Genomic DNA, 20,049 nt, shown 5'->3' with positions numbered 1-20,049 from the left:
CTTTTTTCTGCTGGTCACACCTCTCTCTATACAGCCTAGCAACCTTCTCGCTATGGCCACCGCCTTGTCGCACTGTTTCATCGCCTTCAGGTCCTCATATACTATCACCCCAAGATCCCTCTCCCCGTCCGTGTCTATCAGGCTCTCTCCACCTAACACATACGCCTCCCTTGGATTTCTACTCCCTAAGTGCATCACTTTGCATTTCTTCGCATTGAATTTTAATTGCCAAATGTTAGACCATTTTTCCAGCTTCTTCAGATCTTTTTTCATGTTTTCCACTCCCTCCGGGGTGTCCACTCTGTTGCAAATCTTGGTGTCATCCGCAAAAAGGCAAACTTTACCTTGTAACCCTTCGGCAATGTCACTCACAAATATATTGAACAGAATGGGCCCCAGCATCGATCCCTGAGGCACTCCACTTCTCACCTTTCCCTCCTCCGAGCGAACTCCATTCACTACCACCCTCTGGCGTCTGCCCGTCAACCAGTTCCTAATCCAGTTCACCACTTCGGGTCCTATCTTCAGCCCTTCTAGTTTATTCAAGAGCCTCCTGTGGGGAACCGTGTCAAAAGCCTTGCTGAAATCTAAGTAGATGACGTCCATAGCACGTCCTTGATTTAATTCTCCTGTCACCCAGTCAAAGAATTCAATGAGATTCGTTTGGCACGACTTCCCTTTGGTGAAACCATGTTGTCTCGGATCTTGCAACTTATTGGCTTCCAGGAAATTCACTATCCTTTCCTTCAGCATGGCTTCCATTACTTTTCCAATAACCGAAGTGAGGCTTACCGGCCTGTAGTTTCCAGCTTCTTCCCTATCACCACTTTTGTGAAGAGGGACCACCTCCACCATTCTCCAATCCCTCGGAACCTCTCCCGTCTCCAAGGATTTATTAAACAAATCTTTAAGAGTACCCGCCAGAACCTCTCTGAGTTCCCTCAGTATTCTGGGGTGGATCCCGTCCGGCCCCATGGCTTTGTCCACCTTTAGCTTTCCAAGTTGTTCATACACACTCTCTTCCGTGAACGGTGCTCTATCCACTTCATTTTCAGGTGTACTTTTGCCAGTCCCTCTCGGTCCTTCCCCAGGATTTTCTTCAGTAAAAACAGAACAAAAGTATCTATTTAGCAAATTGGCTTTTTCTTCATCATTTTCTACATAGCGTTTTGCTGTATCTTTTAGTCTCACAATCCCCTTTTTAGTCTTTCTCCTTTCACTAATATACCTGAAGAAGTTTTTGTCTCCCCTCCGTACATTTCTAGCCATTTGTTCTTCCGCTTGGGAGGAATTGGAGGCATGTTGGGAAGAATCGATCAAGAAAGGTTGTGGTCATCCCTTTGTTCATATTTATTTATGTATTTATTTATTACATTTGTACCCCGCGCTTTCCCACACATGGCAGGCTCAATGCGGCTTACATAGTAACAATATAAAGAATTACAAAGTCGTAAGAAGAATGTACAATTTGTAGTGAACTCAATATTAATGGGGTTAACGGATAAGTAAATTGAGCAAATACCTGCAAGATCCCAAAAAATACACAAATACCTGGCAAGATCCCAAAAAATACAAAACATTCTATACTGCTTATCCCAGAAATAGTGGTCTATGGACTTTTTCTTTAGGAAGCCATCCAAACCTTTTTAAAACTCCGCTAAGCTTACTGCCTTACCACATTCTCTGGCAACGAATTCCAGAGTTTAACTACTCGTTCAGTAAAAAAAGATTTTCTCCGATTCATTTTAAATTTATTACATTGTAGCTTCATCGCATGCCCCCTAGTCCTAGCATTTTTGGAAAGCGTAAGCAGACACTTCACATCTACCCGTTCAACTCCACTCATTATTTTATAGACCTCTAGCATATCTCCCCTCAGCTGCCTTTTCTCCAAGCTGAAGAGCCCTAGCTGCTTTAGCCTTTCCTCATACGGAAGTCGTCCCATCCCCTTAATCATTTTCGTCGCCATTCTCTGTTCTCTGCCTCCCCTTATGCCCCTCTAACGTCCAAGATCCAGTCTGCAGTTTTGTAAGCAGACACAAACTGATCCACCCCATTACCCAGAACTGGCTGTCTCATTTCTCTTCTTTATCAGGTAACGCTGCACTTTGCTGACACATATACAGATTCTCCTGCTGTAATACAGTCTGGGACAGTGTGTACAGGACCAGCCCCTCCGGCGTCAGCGCCGGGAGAACCCAGGAGACGGCAGTAGCCAGAGGCAGCCCTCCCCCCAACATCCCTCCCTCTTCCCTCTCCCCTGCTTCTCTTCTCTCTGATCTGTCCATATCCGAAACACTGAAATTCAAACTGTGACCCTCTAGGATCAAGCTCTTGTTGGGCAAGTCACTAATGGGACAATTCAAACAACTGGCCATCCCCTTCTGCCTCGATGTAGTGCAGGGAATGCCTATTCTATAACAGCACTTAGGCACCTGGATTCGTTATAGAATACCAGCATAAACCCACATTAGGAATGCCCATTATGAGCACCCATTTACACCTGTTTCTGACCAATACAATGTGCATAACTTAAATATTCTGTGTCATGCCCCTCACCTGAAGTCTTCAATGGCTCAGCAGTCTCCTGTACCTGAGGAACCTTTTCTGCTTCCTTGAGCTCTGCACTTCCTTTCTATAGCCCTGCGAGGTGGTGCCGACTCATGACATCACATCCTGCCTGGGTATTTAAGGAAGTCCTTTACTCTCAACCAGTGCCTTGGCAACAGGCTTCCTGGTGTCCTGCTGACTTCAGTGTTTCTGCTTGCCTGCTCCTGCCAGTATTCCTGCCCTTCCTTGTTCCAGTGTTCCTGTTGACCTGTTCCTGCATTGCCTTATTCCATTGCTCCTGTCCTACCTTGTTCCAGTACTCCTGCCAGTATTCTGGCCCTGCCTTGTTCCTGCCAGCCTGTTCCTGCCTTGCTCTAGTGCTCCTGTCCTGCCTTGTTCCCATGTTCATGCCTGACTGTTCTTGACTTTGCTTGCTTGTGGCCTGCTGATCTCTGGCCAGTTCCAGACCTTGTTCCCCAGCTGTTGGGCCTGGCATTTGTCACTTCTAGCTTGGTTCTGGCACTGTGTCCTGGACTTTGTCAAGCATCTGTGTCAGCAGAGGTCAGCAAGGACCTGTGCTGCGCTTGCATCGCACAGGTGAAACCATCTCACTATGGCCCAAGGGCTCACATCCCTCATACCGTGACATTCTGTAAGTTGTGCATATAAGTAGCAGCCCCACCCATGCCCCTCCTATATGTACACTCCCTTGCAGTTATGCGCTATAGCATGTACATGTGCCCTTAAAGAATAGCGTGTTTAGCTCTTATGTGAACAGGATATTTGTAACTGCATGTGCTCAGTTGCAAAATTGCCTTTTAAGTTCAAAGAAACAATAATGGTGCTGTGGAATATCCAATTAAAGTTAGTGGGGTAAGGTATCTGATTAGCTTTGGGTCAGTATATTTAGTAGTGTCAACCAGTGGCGTTCCTATGGGGGCTGACACCCGGGGCGGATTGCCGATGCGCCCCGCCCCCCGGGTGCAGCGCCCCCCCCCCCCCCCCGGTGAAAGAACCCCCGATCCCCCGGCGAAAGAACCCCCCCTCGGGTGCACGCCGCTGGGGGGTGCCGCGCACCTGCCGGCTCTTCGTTTCATGCTCCCTCTGCCCTGGAACAGGAAGTAACCTGTTCCGTGGCAAAGGGAGCATGAAAACGAAGAGCCGACAGGCACACGGCACCCCCCCAGCGGTGTGCACCCGGGGCGGATCGCCCCCACACTGCCCCCCCCCTTGGTACGCCACTGGTGTCAACTTAACTGGTTATGCCATGGCTGAAAATCTGTCCCATTATTGTTTCCCTGTTCTTTTTTTTTTTTTTTTTTTTAACTTTAAGACTTTCAAAATATTTGCTTGATCCCGGATGGTCTCAATTTGCTGCCAAAAGGTTTTATTTTTGTATGGCAGAATGAATACCAAAAACCTTGCTTGATCTTTTTTTCATCTTGTGCTTCTATCCTGCTTAAGATTTTTATTTTGCAACCCATTATTACAGCTAACTTACAAAAGAACAGTCATTAACTTTCATTGTATTTCATAACAGATAATGAAATCTGAAATTCCAGTGCAAGATTTATTCATTTTATTTAAAAAACGGTCTTCCTAGATACAAAGAAAATACAATTCATACCTCCTTGGGGGTATACCAGAGTATAAACTCAGAGCTACTGTGAGGCAGTAGTGTATCACGGACTGGTGTTATACTGAAAGCTGTCTCAATATCCTGGTCATATTTAATCTTCTCAGGGTCTGGAGATTCTCCTGGTATCAATGCCTGTAAATTGGGTTTCATAATCTGCCAGTAAAAAGGCAATGCCACATGCCTAAAACACAATATTTGTAAAATGAATGTGAAAGCATAAAACACACTATTCAAAATAAACTATGTGATTTTCAAACTGGATCGTTGTAATGACAATGGTTTTGCTGCATTTTAACGCAATTGCTAACTCTCAAATTTACAAGGAAAAGTACTCCCTAACCACAACACTGCCATTTCTTTCAATGCTTCCATATCAACTTTTGGGTCAATATTCAAAAACATTTATCTGGATAACAGCATCTGCTCACCAGTGAAGTGCTGGTGATCAGGATATTCAGAGGCATTGTCCAGACAGTAGATGCTGTTTTATGTGGTATAGCAATATCTGTAATACATTCTAGAAGCCTATTGAGAGTGATAGACATGGAACGACTGTCAATTTGCTATGGCTGTAAAACTTTATTTTAATAAGTGGATTAAAGGATAAATCAAATGCATAAAGGAGGTGATTTTAGGTTTGCACATGTAAAAAGAAAAAACGTATTTGTATGTGTCAGTTGGCACGCATGTTTAATAGCGATTTTGGAAGAGGAATCACTTACATATGTATGCAGGTGGCATGCACAGATTTGAAGAGGATGTACAGTGCAATCCACTTAAGTGCAAGGGTCTGGGACCAAAGAAATACATGCAGTTAACCGGAACGTGCACTTAACCGTTGTGACCCAAAGAAGCTTGAAATCTGACAAACACATGTACTGTTTATTATATGTACAGTATACAGTCTCCATAGTGACCCAAAGAAGCTTGAAATCTGACGAACACATGCACTATTTATTATACGTACAGTATACAGTCTCCGTAGTGACCCAAAGATGCTTGACATCTGATAAACATATGTACAGTACTGTTTATTATACATACAGTATACAGTCTCCGTTAACTGACATTATACAGTTTCCGTTAACTGACGTTAGGCTTACTTGAAGTAATCATAGTCCTCTGTACACTACTGTGTCTGTGAGTTTCATAGACTACGTCTGCCAGACAGTAAAAATTGTCATAGCACTGGCATCCAGTGGCCTCCAGATAGGCCCACATGGTGTTGAGACTCTCCAGTGCTCTTGCAAAAGTGACAGGTTGTTGAATTTCGTCAGCATGTGCCTCGCTGCTCATTTCATCATCTGTTTCATCATAAGTCGTTGCCTGCGTGTAGGCACATATCTCGACATCAGTGCTGTCGGCAGCTGTTTGTAGATCGTAATCAACAGCTACGTAGTGATGAAACTCCTCTTCAGTAACACCGGCTGGTATATCAATAGCCTGTTTATCTGACGCGTTTGCAACAGCTGCATCTGTTTCGTCCCTCTCCACATCCTTAACAAAGCTTGCCCGCTTGTAGCAGTTCACAATGGTTGCCTGTGTAACATGATTCCAGGCTTCTTTCTGCATATGTAGGGAATCCAACAGTGATAGATTACGAGCCAGTTCAACAGCACATTTATCCTTGCCAGTCTGGTCATCCATAACGCTCATCAGACGACGTAGCACAACAGCCCGATAATGTTTTTTTGAAATTATGCCCTGATCCATAGGTTGAATCAGAGAGGTAGTGTTTGGTGGCAGGAAGATCACCTTGATGTTAGACAGCCTGATATCATCACTGTGTGCAGCACAATTATCATAAAGCAACAAAATCTGATGCTTTTGTGCCCACATTCTAGTGTCTAACTTCTTTAGCCACTGCTTCCAAATTTTCCCAGTCATCCATGAATTTGCATTAGCCTCGTATGACACAGGAAGTCCCTTAACATTCTTGAAGCAACGGGGCTGTTTGCTCTTTCCAATGATGAGGGGTTCCAACTTCTCATTCCCATCCATATTGCAGCAAAGGAGGATCATCAGTTGGTCCTTCGACGTTTTACTTCCTGTAGTTTCAGCTTGTTTGAATAATCGCTCGCCAGTAGAGACCATTTAGCGAGGGGGAGGAGAGGGGAGGCACGGCACACATTGGAGAGAGAACAGGTGTATGTACAGGGAGCACATGAGACAAAGAGAGAGAGAAAGATTAGGTGAAGGCATGGGGGGGCACATGAGTGAGAGAAAGAATGGGTGAAGGCATGGGGAGTGCATGAGAGAGAGAGCGAGTGGGTGAAGTCACAGGGGTGAACAGACGAGAGAGAGAGAGAAGGCACAGGGGGCTACACAAGGGAGAGAGAGAGAGAAGGCACAGGGGGATACATGAGAGAGAGAGAGAGAGAGAGAGAGAGAGAGATAGAGAGAATGGGTGAAGCCATAGGGGGGCAGATGAGAGAATGGGTGAATGCATTGGGGGGCACTTGAGAGAATGGGTGAAGGCACAGGGAGGCACAAAAGAGAAAAAAAGAGTGAAGGTACTGGAGGCACATATGAGAGAGGGAGAGAAGGGGCTCAGGCCCTCTCCAAACCTGTTCAATGGCTGGTGGGATAGCTGAATCCCTGCCAGCTGAAGAAATCTACTGCCTGAGTCACCCCCTTCCTCCTCGTACTTCCTCGTAAGTACATAAGTATTGCCTATGTGGGGGGTAGGGAGGGAGAGGAAATGTGTGCCTCCCATGAACTTCTAGCTATGTCCCACCTTTAATCACACGATAAATCGTGTGATTAAAATTTTAAAAAATTTAATTGAAATCAGACCTAATCAGAAGCAGAAAGCCTGTGAGGGAATCCGCAGGACAGTTAGATCATTGAGGAGTAAAAGAGGCCCTCAGGGAGGACAGGGCTGTAGCAGAGAGGCTGTATTCTTTGCCTTGGTCTTTACTGATGAAAATGTACCAGTACCAGAGATGGTTTTCAAGGGCAACGATGCAGAGGAACTGAAAGAAATCTTGGTGAACCGGGAAATGTACCAAACCAAATTGACAAATTAAAGAGTAGTAAATCACCTGGACCGGATGGTATACACCTCAGGGTACAGAAAGAACTCAAACATGAAATTGCAGATTGCTGTTGTTAAAAACATCCATAGTACCTAAGATTTTAGAGAGTGGCCAATTTAATGCCTATTTTAAAAAAGGGATCCAGGAATGTCACAGAACCTGGGATGGTGAGCCCTTGGGCTGCAGCCAGGCTGCAGCAGACAGGTCCTCAGGGGAGGCGCAGAGCAGAGGTGAACCAGGCACTGAATACAAACAAGATACCAGACATGACAAATAGACAAAGCACACTCAAGACAAGCAACAAGCACCACCAGAAAAGGGAGATAGACCACTCAGGTGGGCTGCAAGGCTGATCCGGAACCCACTCGTACAGAGTCCAAGCATACGGGCCTCATGGCCGAACTGGAACCGAATCATACCAGTGGGAAGGGAAAAGAAACAGAATGGAATCTCTTTGAGCAAGTACTACTCAAGCAGTACACACACAATGCACTAAACAGAGCCACAAACAAGGGGTCAAAAGGCCCTACACAAAGGCACAAAGAAACTAAAGGGGAAAAGACAACCCCTCTTAGACTCACATGTTAGAAACCACAAGTAAAAGATAAGAAAACCACACAGGAAGGCAGCACAGGACTGGGCTTAGAACCACCGCTATAAATGAATAGTCCTAACCAAGTCAAAAAGACATCACACAGAGAGGTAGCTCAGGGCTGAGCTAGTAGTCCCAGCTAAACGGAAGAGCTGTCCACTCGTGCCACACAGAGAGGCTGCTCAAGGCTGAGCTAGTAGTCACAGCAACCTTAAGAAATCTAGATGTTCAAAAAGGGCTTTTATCAGCATTGACACTTATAGATGATGCCGCCCACTTTTGTGGCTGTTTCATCTTGCTTGTCTATGACAAAATTCAAAAACAAAATACATAGATTGTGTCATATGTAAAAGATAATCAACATTTATAAAATCACTCACAATGGCACTAGATATGGATGCTAAGCCAATATTTACATACGTGGAATTCCTTATGAGCAGCTTCTTTTCTAGTGTGGCAAATAGATTTAAGGAATCGAACCGCACAAAGTGCTCAGCTGCTAAATCCGTGAGCTCACCAAGTTCAGGTCTGCTTTCCTCACCACTAACAGATATCAGCTCCAGACCTATCAGTTGTCCAAGACCTGGTAAAACAATAAATAGGCAAAAGCTTCATAATGACAAACTCAGAGTAATCACTAGAAAAATATTACATAAAATGTTAAAGTGATAAACAAATTCATGATTTCCAAAGTTCTTACAATATACCAAGGGTTCTCAACCCAGTCCTTGGGACATACTCAGCCATGATATCCACAATGAATGTACATGAGATAAATTTGCATGCACTACTGCCATTTTATGTAAATCCATGTCATGCATATTCATTGAGGGTATCTTGAAAACCTGAGTGTCCTAAGAGCTAGGTTGAGAACCTCTGCCATATATAAATGGTTATTTTTATTTCAGCTGTGGTGACCCGACAAATGCTTTTTGGTTTTAATTGAAAATGATTAAACAATTACAAAAGTAAAAGTAAATTTCCATATAATTATAAGCAAAAACACATAAAATATAAATTTTTTTTAAAAAAAAAACCAACCAACCAGGAAACCAATTTATAGTACATTAGGTTCCATTATAGGTACAGGGTATAGGGAAGTAAAGAAAGATATTAAACAGACAGCTAATCTTTAAGTAATTAAACACTGAATAGTTGCTGGAGAATGTGGTAAATGCAGATAGCTTAGCAGGGTTTAAAAAAGGTTTGGATAATTTCCTAAAAGAAAAGTCCATAAGCCATTATTAAGATGGACTTGGGAAAATCCACTGCTTATTCCTAAGATAAGCAGCATAAAATATGTTTTTCTGTTCTGGGATCTTGCCAAGTACTTGTGATGTGGATTGGCCTCTGTTGGAAACAGGATACTGGGCTTGATGGACCTTCAGTCTGTCCTAGTATGGCAACACGGGTCCCAGTTGGCAACACTTGTGTGCCAACGGGAATGTCCAATTGTTAACATTTTTTGTAAGCAATGTTGTGGAATGGCTTTCACAAAAGGTTTGCCTCTTAATAAAGCTACAATAGGATGGATATCCTGGAAGGCACAGGTGATATGAGAAGGGATCTAGCAATGCTTGAGGAACGGTATAGAGTATGGCAACTTAAATATGCTACAAGCAATGCACAAAAGAGCAAGATCTGGGTGCATAGGTAGAGGCATGGCCAGCAGTAAAAGCAATGTTTTGTTGCTTTGGTATAAATCTCTGGTGAAACAACAATGGAAATACTATAAGGTGAATTTTTGAAAGAGAAGGGCGCCCATCTTCTGACACAAATTGGGAGATGGGTGTCCTTCTCGAAAGGTCGCCCAAATCAGCATAATCGAAAGCCGATTTTGGGCACCCTCAACTGCTTTCCATCGCGGGGATGACCAAAGTTCACGGGGGCGTGTCCGCAGTGTAGCGAAGGCGGGACTGGGGCGTGCTTAGGAGATGGGCATCCTCGTCCAATAATGGAAAAAAGAAGGGTGTCCCTGACGAACACTTGGGCAACTTTACTTGGTCCATTTTTTTTCACGACCAAGCATCAAAAAGGTGCCTGAACTGACCAGATGACCACCGGATGGAATTGGGGATCACCGCCCCTTACTCCCCCAGTGGTCACTAACACCCCTCCCACCACTTTTTGCCGGCCTCAAATGCCATACTCAGGTCCATCACAGCAGTATGCAGGCACCTGGAGCAGTTTTAGTGGGTGCAGTGTACTTCAGGCAGGCGGACCCAGGCCCATCCTCCCCCCCACCTGTTACACTTGTGGTGGTAAATGTGAGCCCTCCAAAATCCACCAAAAACCCACTGTACCCACATCTAGGTGCCCCCTTCACCACTTAGGGCTATGGTAGTGGTGTACAGTTGTGGGGAGTGGGTTTTGGGGGGGTGGTTTGGTGGGCTCAGCACACAAGATAAGGGAGCTATGAACCTGGGAGCAATTTCTGAAGTCCACTGCAGTGCCCCCTAGGGTGCCCAGTTGGTGTCCTGGCATGTGAGGGGGACCAGTGCACTACGAATGCTGGCTCCTCCCACGACCAAATGGCTTGGATTTGGTCATTTCTGAGATGGGCGTCCTTGGTTTCCATTATCGCTGAACACCGGAGACGACCATCTCTAAGGTTGACCTAAATGTTGAGATTTGGGTGTCCCCAACTGTATTATCAAAATGAAAGATGGACGCCCATCTTGTTTCGATAATACGAGGACGGCCCCATGAAAACTTGGGCGCCCCTTTCGATTATGCCCCTCCTGGTTTCTTCTTCTACATATACATATCTTAATAATGTGACTAATGTAAAGAGCAAGAACCCATACATCATTATCTTCAAAATAAAACATGATGGTGTAAGAATTATTTATTTGATCTGCATGGAAGAGCATTACATCATCATCACAGAGTTTGCCAGATTTTAAATCATAGCAAAAGAAATACATTGTGAAGTACATATCATTTTAGTGGAAGTAAGATAAGCATTTATTCAAGAGAAAATATTGTAGTCTTATTTTATTAGAATGCTTTGATAGCTAGGAGCTTATGGATGCTCCCCTTAGACGTTTCCTAGTCAGAAACAGGATAGATTTATGAACAAACCCAAATGACTTTGAGCAATAATGTTGTTCATGTTGCATACTAATTTTCAACTACTCATTATCATAAATGATGTAACATACCTCTGCTTGAGGGCACATTCACACCATGTATGTGTTGCTGGGGCTTTATTCAATAACATTCAAATATCTGTTAATGAAATATAAAAACAGAAAATGTTGGCAGACAAGGACCATCCAGTCTGCCCATCTACTGCAATTACCATCTTCTACATTCCCTTCCTCTTCCTCAGTCCTCCGGTGGTCATCTGTTCAGTTTGGGCACCTTTTTGAGGCTTGGTCGCAAGAAAAAATAGACCAAGTAAAGTCGGCCAAGTTGTCAGGGACGCCCTTCTTTTTTCCATTATCGGCTGAGGACGCCCATCTCTTAAGCATGCCCCAGTCCCGCCTTCGCTACGCTGCCGATACGCCCCCTTGAACTTTGGTTGTCCCCGCGACGGAAAGCAGTTTGGGTGCCCCAAATTGGCTTTTGATTATGCTGATTTGGGTGACCGTGAGAGAAGGACGCCCATCTCCCGATTTGTGTCGGAAGATGGGCGCCCTTCTCTTTCAAAAATAAGCCTGCAGGAGATTCACCTTCATACTGAAAGGGCCCTGAAAGGAAATGGCCCTGAGTATCTAAAGAACAGGATGATCCTCCACACACTGCCAAGGACACTAAGGTCCTCCCAAGGACTTTCATTAACTACACCCTCTCCAAAAGACATTACACAATGTGACACCCGCAAGCGAGCCTTCTCCGGAGTAGCCCCCACACTCTGGAATGCATTGCCTGAAAGGCTCTGCTTAACACAAGACTATCTCTACTTCAGGAAGCAGGTGAAAGCTTGGCTCTTCAACCAATCCTTTAATGGAAGAAGTAACTAACTTGCTAGTCTCACTCACTGTTATGACTGGGGATGTGTGAGCCCTTGTGCCCCGACTGAGCAGGGCGAAGATGGAGTGACACCGCACTCGGTCAGGCAGCCAGACAACCCCTAGCTTCACCTGCACTTAGCCACTGCCCCCCAGGAGTTGAGCCCCTGGGTTCGAGTGGCCGGCAGGACTTCCGGAACCAGCAGGGTTGCACGACCACTGACCAGACAGTTGGGCAAACAAACACAGTCCAGAGCCCGTAAATGGCAGAGCAAAGAATAGTCAGTAAACAGTCCAAGGTCAAGGCAGGCAGCAACACAACGTGTGGTCAGTAAGCAATCCAAGGTCAGGAACTCAGGAAAACACTGGAACAGATGAAGACCACAACCTCTACGCAAATAGAAGCCGAAGCATGGCTTTAAATAGTGCAGGAATTAGGCTCAACCATGTGCAACTGTTCCAAGATGGCCGCCCCCATCAGAGGAGATGCTCTACGCCCAAATATGGGCTTCCTTCCTGAAGCTGCTCAACTCCAAGATGGCTGCCACAAGCTGAGATGCCAACTCCAAGATGGCCGTCCTATCCTGGAGATACCACATCCAAGATGGCCGCCGCATCCTCGAATGCCCATACCCTGCATGAGCAGGCTGCACCTCTGGAGGAGTATAGCAGAGCGTAACACTCATACACACAAGGAGTGACTTGGGCTGCACAAAGTGCAGTGGGACATGTTTATCCACTCCTCCATGTGCAACTTTCTTCAAATCAGTCACCTTACTTTCTAATTCTTCCTACTTTCTTACCCATCTATATGTTACAACTTTGCCTCACCCTTCAATACTACTTATAATGTTCTATTACGTATTGTGTTGACATTGCTACTATACCATGCCATACTTTGTATTGTTTTCGAATATTTTTACTGCTGTAATTGCCTATTGCTCATGTTTGATTTATTTTTATTTTATTTTATTGCATTTGTATCCCACATTTTCCCACCTATTTGCAGGCTCAGTGTGGCTCTATTCTTACTATACACCGCCATGAGTGAACTCCTTCCTTCAAAAAGGCGGTAAATAAATCCTAATAAATAAATAAATAAATAAAATACTGTTATTGCCATGCATTATTTCTACAGTATGATGTCATATCCAGAACACAATGTGAAGTTTCTATGGCGTTCTGCAGTTATGAGTCTCTGTGAAGATGTAGAGGTGCCTTCTTCCTAATGCAGTTCAAGTGAAATATGATCATGTCGAGGGAGGTTGCCTGCTAAGATAAAGCTAAGTGCTCATGCTTCGTAGTTTGTGAATTCAAATGAAGAACTAAAAAATAATACATATTTATTTATAAGGAAGTATGAGTGCAAGTTGGAATTGAGGATATATTTTAAAAATCATAAAAAAAGAATAATAACAACGGACATGTAAAGATTTGGGAGTCCTTCCAGGAACCATTTGAAGTTGAGTTTGGCTACTGTGATTGTTATATGATGGTCCAACTGTCATAAATGTGATTGAACCTAGGGGAGTACTAAAAGTGGACTGTCAGATGGAATTAAGTTGCCTCTATTGTACACGATATCACAGAGTTGACTTTTACATACTCATTTATACCTTTCTAATAATACTTTTAAGGGAATCATTTACTAAAGGTTATTTACTAAAGGTTATATGTTAATATCTTTATCGCATATTATCTGCTGCAGGATCAATTTTAGGTACACAGTTCATGCTAACCAATAATAAACAACTGGAATACAGGATAATTCAATAAAGTAGGCACTAACATTTAGAATACTAGTATATATGCGTGTAAGTGTGCGGGTATGCATGTACATGCCTTAAAGTGCACGTCAGCACTGCGTCAGTTGGAGGACTTCATTGATAAAGTTGATTGTTTGGATGCTTGTCAGCTTGGTTTTTGTAGAACTCATTGGGATGAGTCTTTATTGTTATCTACAGTTGATGAGATAAGGAGAGGATTTGATATAAATGTTTGTTTTTGTTTGATATCCCTGGATATTTCAGGGGCTTTTGACTCCGTGAATGCCCAGTTGTTGTTATCTAAATTAAGTGGGTTAGTGATGACAGAGCGAGTATTTGAGTGGTTTGCTTCCTATTTGGTAGGATGGTCTTTGCATGTGAAGACAGGTTCCCCAGGAGGATAAGTTAGAGAAAGAGTACCGCAAGGCTTTGCCCTTTCGGTGCTATTGTTTAATGTGTATATGGCCTCTTTACGGAAAGTTTTTCAGAAGTTAGGGGTTAGTTACCATCTATATGCTGAAGATATTCATTTTTTCCCCATTACTATATAGGGAACTTGCCTTGAATTAAAGGTACAGTCGTATATGGATGCAATTAATGATTGAATGTGTGAACATGGTTTGCTTTTGAATATTGTGAAATCAGAGGTGATGATTCTAGGTAGAACTGTTGAGGACTTTTGGCCTCAATTTTTGAGGCTGAATGGGGTGAGTTTATCAGTTCAAAGGGTGGTGAAATTGTTGGGGGTATCTCTGGATTCAGGTTTGACCATGAAACATCAAGTGGTGAATGTTATTCAGTCTTCTTTTGCTCAATTTCAATTGCTATATAGGTTGAAACCTATGTTAACATTGAGTAATTTCTGTGGAGTTATACAAAGTATGGTTTTGTCTAGGTTGGATTACTGCAACGTTCTTTATCTTGGTATGTGTAAGTCCAAGATTAGAGCATTGCAGATAGTGCAAAATGCAGTGGCAAGTGTTGGTTACTAGAGTATCCAGGGTGACTCATATAATCCCTATTTTGAACCAGTTGCATTGGTTGCCAGTTCACTATTGGATACAGTATAAAGTGCTTTGTTTGGTTCATCAAGCAATTTACTTGTCAGCTCCACAATATTTTAAGGATTGTTTTTGCATATACCGTCCAAGTAGGAATTTGAGATCTGAGACAGCAATGCATCTTTCATTTGATTCATCTATTGATGTGAGATATCGTTACACAAGGCTTTCAGCTTTTTCTATAGCTAGGATTTCTTTATAGAATTCTTTGAAGAAGCACTTACGTCAGGGTGCAGAAGCTTCACAGTTTAAATGATTTTAACAACTTCCTTATTTGTTGAGGCACTTATGTAATTTTTTGCTGAGAGAGTTATGAGTGGCACTGCAATAGTCTGAGGTCTTTTTTTGTAACCTAAGACAGTTTTGAGCGGCACTGCAACAGGCTATGTATTATTAGTAGAACTGGTGTTTTACATTTGTTTTGTGTTTATCTTTTTAATTTGTATTTTATGTACATTATATGTTTGTTTTTTGTAAACCGCTTGGATTTAAGTGGTATAGAAGTTTGTAAAATAAATAAATATTCTGTAACTATGCACGTATCTTCAATAGCGCATAGCATGAAGGTGGACATACACACAGGCAGCATATGGACCAAGCCTAGGTGAGGTGTACATTTACTTTTATAACTTATATACTATATTATATGCATATCTCCCCAAACTAATTGAAAGTATTTACACCAGCTCTATGTCTGGCATAAATGCTCACATCTAAGTGCATACACGTCTATATACCCAGTTATGCTTGTATTCTATAAAGGGAAGTAGGCACCTAGTTTCCTTTTTAGAATATGAGCCAATCAGGTGCCCTTTGCCTATATATAGCAAAGTTATAGAATTACCCCCTATTGGTGATTTTCTTCTTTGGATTGGATTAATTTGATATACCGCTCAATACTAGAGTGTCTGAGCAGTTTACAACAAAATCATATATATACATAATACTTCATACAATCAATCAAAAACTGCATCAATAAATAGTTTTAGAATTATCTAAAACATTGCTGAAATAATAAGGCCTTTAAGGCTTTTTGAAAACCACAGTATGAAGAACAGTCAGAAAAACAATGCAACCATGAGTTCCATAATGATGGTCCACTGTAAGAAAACACTCGCATTTGATCTGAAATCAATCTGACAATGTCCAAACCAAGTAGTTTTAAAAGTCCTTTCTGAGAAGAATACAGTTCACGTGACGGGGAATACCTAATCTTTTAGAAAAATATTCAGGATTCCCTAAATTCAAAGCTTTAAAAACAAGACACAGCATCTTAAATTCCATCTGTTTCTTAAAAGCCAGTGCAACTCATACAATATCGATGTAATATGATCTGAATTAGAGCTGCCATTATTCAAAGTATTAAAGAAGTTTGTTGGCTATGTCCCACGTATTCAAGGGATTAAAGAAGTTTGTTTGCTATTGCCCACCTATTCACTCAAGCTTTTTTTAAAAATCATAATCAGATCAGGAGAGGGACCTTGGGTTGATGGTGTCTGAGAAGCTTCAGATGACGAAACAATGGGACAAGGCAGTGGCCACAGCCGGAAGGATGCCAGGCTGCATAGAGAGGGGTATATAATCAGCAGCAGAAAGGAGGTGTTGATGCCCCTATATAAGTCATTGGTGAGGCCCCACTTGAAGTACTGCATTCAGTTTTGGAGGCTGTATCTTGCTAAGGACATAAAAAGATTTAAAGCAGTTTAGAGAAAAGCAATGAAAATGGTAGGGGGTTTATGTAACAAGATGTATGTGGAGAGACTTGCTGACTTAAACATGTATACTCTGGAGGAAAGGAGAAACAGGGGTGATATGATATAGATGTTCAAATATTTGAAAGGTATTAATCTACAATCAAACCTTTTCAAGGGATGGGAAGGTGGTAGAATGGACATGAATTGAGGATGCGGGGGGGGGGGGGGGGGGGGGGTCAGGAATAATGTCAGGAAATACTTTTTCATGGAGAGGGTGATAGATACCTAGAATGCCCTTCCATGGGAGGTGGTGGAGATGAAAACAGTAATGGAATTCAAAAATACATGGGATAAACACAAAGGAATCCTGTATAGAAGGCATGGAACCAAACAAGCTTAGTGGTGATTAGATGGCAACACCAGTAATTGGGAAGCAAAGCCAATTTTGGGCAGATTTCTACGGTCTGTGTCCTGATCATGGCTGGACAGATTTGGAGGGGCTGGAATGGGAGCTTTGATGACAACTTCAGAAGTTGGAGAGCAAGTCCAACCGGGCAGACTTCTACAGTCTGTGCCCTGAAAATGGCAAGGACAAATCAAGATCAAGTATACATATGTAGTATCACATCACACCTTATGCTGAGTTTATCTTGTTGGGCAGATTGGATGGACCATACAGATCTTTATCTCCCGTCATCTACTATGTTACTATGCTCTGTTAATACTGGCTATTAACTGTGGTATATTAAGCCTTGAATAAACCATAAACTAAATTGCAATACCTATTTAAATTTCCTTAGAAAACCAAAATCAGCTGCACAGCTCCTAAGGGTTCAATATTTATAGATTTCATTACTCACAGCCACCATTTTTAAAGATGCCATCCAAATGCTAAGATTAGAAAAATGTTCTTAAGACACGATTTCCTCCAAAGCACTCATAAATGCTGTCCAATCAGAAAACATCCTTAAAACATACAATGATTTTAGATCTAATTTGGCTGCACCAACAGTGTCATTTACTTTACCGAGCTCATTAGAACTATACACACAAAAGTAACCTGTACTAAGCATGTGTTCCATGATCACAAAATGAGAGAAACCCTGCACTACATTTGACCCAAAAGTTAATACTAATTATTGTAAATGAAAATTTGCATGGGCCTTCACCTGGCGTCGATCAGTGTTTTGTTGACTGCCACTGGCGTTAAACCTGTAAATTCAATGCGGGCCATGTCCAGGCTCTGGCACTGAATTTCAGGGTACAAAGAGCTGGCTAACTCATAGTCGGTTAAGTGCAATATTTGGCACTTAACTGGCTAAGAAGAACTGCATAAATATAGCACTACTCTTTACATGATCCTATTTAAGCAGTTATCTTCAACTGATTAAGTGCTCAATATCACACTCAAATGTTAATTGCTGACCCTGCCCCTAAATTAACCAGTTTCGGCTTGGACACTAACTGGGCATTTTCAGTGGCACTCTCTGGTTAAGTGCCACTGAAAATGCCCGGTTAGCCCCAGACAGGTGATTTAAATGGAGGCTCCAGGCCCTTATATACATTTCTGATATATGGATATTTATTTTTGTGAGGAGCTGAATGTTACTGAGTATACACAATGATAAACCCACTAGAAAAAATAAGCATGATATATATTTTCACCCTACATATAAGTGGTGTGCTGGTAAATTTTTAACAACAGGCTCTCTCCATGGTCCACCTCGGCGCCCCCCCCCCCCCCCGTCCACCACTGCGCCCCCCCCCCCCCGTCCACCTCGGCGCCCCCCATCCACCTCTGTGCCCCCCAAAATTGCAGAGCTGGCTATAGCCAGTGGGGGGGGGGGGGGCAATGCATTACTCTGTCCAGGAAAAAAAAAATTAAATGATCCCAGGTTCCAATCTAATTCATGTTTAATGTGGGATAAAATGCCATAAATAAGTAAATAAATATAAACTTTTAATGTTGAGCACCTGATTCTCAAAGGGAACATATTCCAAACACTATAATGAAAATAAAATGAAATTTTCTACCTTTGTTGTCTGGTGACTGTTTTTCTGATCATGCTGGCCCAGTATCCGATTCTGCTGCTATCTGTCCTCTTAACTCCGTTTCCAGGGTTTCCTTTCCATTTATTTCTTTCCTTTCCTCCTTTCTTCTTCATTTCTGGTCCTCATCTTCTGCCTATTTTCTTCATCCATGTGCAGTTTTTCTCCTCTCTTCCTTTTCCCTTATCTTATCTCCTTCCTCACTCTTCCCTCCCCTCCATCCATGTCCAGCATTTATTCTCTCCCCCCTCCTTTCCCCCTGCCCTCCATCCACCCATGGCCAGCGACCCTTCTCTCCCCTGCCCTCCATCCACCCATGGCCAGCAGTGACCCTCCTCTCCCCTGCCCTGCATGCACCCATGGCCAGCGACCCTTCTCTCCCCTGCCCTGCATGCACCCATGGCCAGCGACCCTTCTCTCCCCTGCCCTCCATCCACCCATGGCCAGCGACCCTTCTCTCCCCTGCCCTCCATCCACCCATGGCCAGCAGTGACCCTCCTCTCCCCTGCCCTGCATGCACCCATGGCCAGCGACCCTTCTCTCCCCTGCCCTCCATCCACCCATGGCCAGTGACCCTCCTCTCCCCTGCCCTGCATGCACCCATGGCCAGCGATCCTTCTCTCCCCTGCCCTCCATCCACCCATGGCCAGCGACCCTCCTCTCCCCTGCCCTGCATGCACCCATGGCCAGCAGCTCCCTTCTTTCCCCTGCCACCCCCTCCCGACTCGTTCCGCAAATTCTCCTGCTTCCTCCCTCCCTCCCGATCCGGTCCCTCATCGACCCTACCTTGGCCATCAAATTCTTCAGGGCAGGCAGTGTTGCCTGCCCGCTGCCATCGCTGACTTTCCTCCGCCGTCCGATTGCGTTTCAAAATGGCCGCCGAGACTTACAGAAGTCTCGCGAGGCCGCCTCTGGAAGTCTCGGCGGCCATTTTTAAAGCACAAACAGGCGGCGGAGGAAAGTCAGCGATAGCTGCGGGCAGGCAACACTGCCTGCCCCGAAGAATTCGATATTCAAGGTAGGATCGATGAGGGACCGGATCCGGAGGGCGGAGGGAGGGAGAGCCGGCTCGCCCTTTCCAACAACCGGCTCGCAAGTCCGGCCAAAATTTAACAACCGGATCTTGCGAGCCGGAGTGAGCCGGCTCCAGCACACCACTGCATATAAGCTTCCTCTTCCCTGGTCAGTCTGGTTTTTATTGGGCAGTAAGGGCACTCTGTGAATGTATGCAGCAAGGCTGGACTACAGGAACTAAAAGGCAGCCCAAAACACATAGACGTAATCAAGTTTTATACTAACGACCATTTGTACTTCTCAAGAATGTAAAACTTCATTAAACATTTGCTATCTTTAACATTTGCTATCTTAATAAGCGATAAGTAATAAATAACAAGGCTTTTAGAAAAAGAGTTGAAACTATATTCAGTTCATAGTAGTGGGCAGCTGGTAAGCCACTTCCAGCTGCGGGTTGACTTAAGCCCGAATATTCAAAGCCAGGTCATGCGCAGCTCCCAGAATTACATATCCGGGTACATCCACTTACCTAGAAGTTAACAGGGCACTGGCCGATATTCAGACCGGTGCCCAGTTAATGCGGCACATAGTTAGGGCAACTGCTTTGCTGTTCTAACCTTATATGGTTACTTAGGCAGTTAGTGGACTGAATATTGCTGCACATTCTGCCCTAACTCCATTCCCAGCACA

At 43.7% G+C, this 20,049-nt stretch overlaps 1 protein-coding gene across 1 annotated transcript in view; it reads right to left on the bottom strand.

Annotated features, from left to right (window-relative positions):
- DLEC1 (DLEC1 cilia and flagella associated protein) overlaps positions 1 to 20,049 on the bottom strand; it is a 363,928-nt gene that overhangs the window by 201,057 nt on the left and 142,822 nt on the right. Inside the window, exons 14-15 of the mRNA XM_030197931.1 lie at positions 8,240 to 8,402; positions 4,178 to 4,370 (exon numbers count right to left, since the gene is read on the bottom strand). Coding sequence (XP_030053791.1) covers positions 4,178 to 4,370; positions 8,240 to 8,402 — 356 coding nt within the window. The remainder of the gene's footprint in view (positions 1 to 4,177; positions 4,371 to 8,239; positions 8,403 to 20,049) is intronic.

This window comes from Microcaecilia unicolor, chromosome 1 (genome assembly GCF_901765095.1).
Source record: "Microcaecilia unicolor chromosome 1, aMicUni1.1, whole genome shotgun sequence".
Taxonomy (NCBI): Eukaryota; Metazoa; Chordata; class Amphibia; order Gymnophiona; family Siphonopidae; genus Microcaecilia; species Microcaecilia unicolor.
This window is presented reverse-complemented; position numbering and strand designations above follow the sequence as displayed.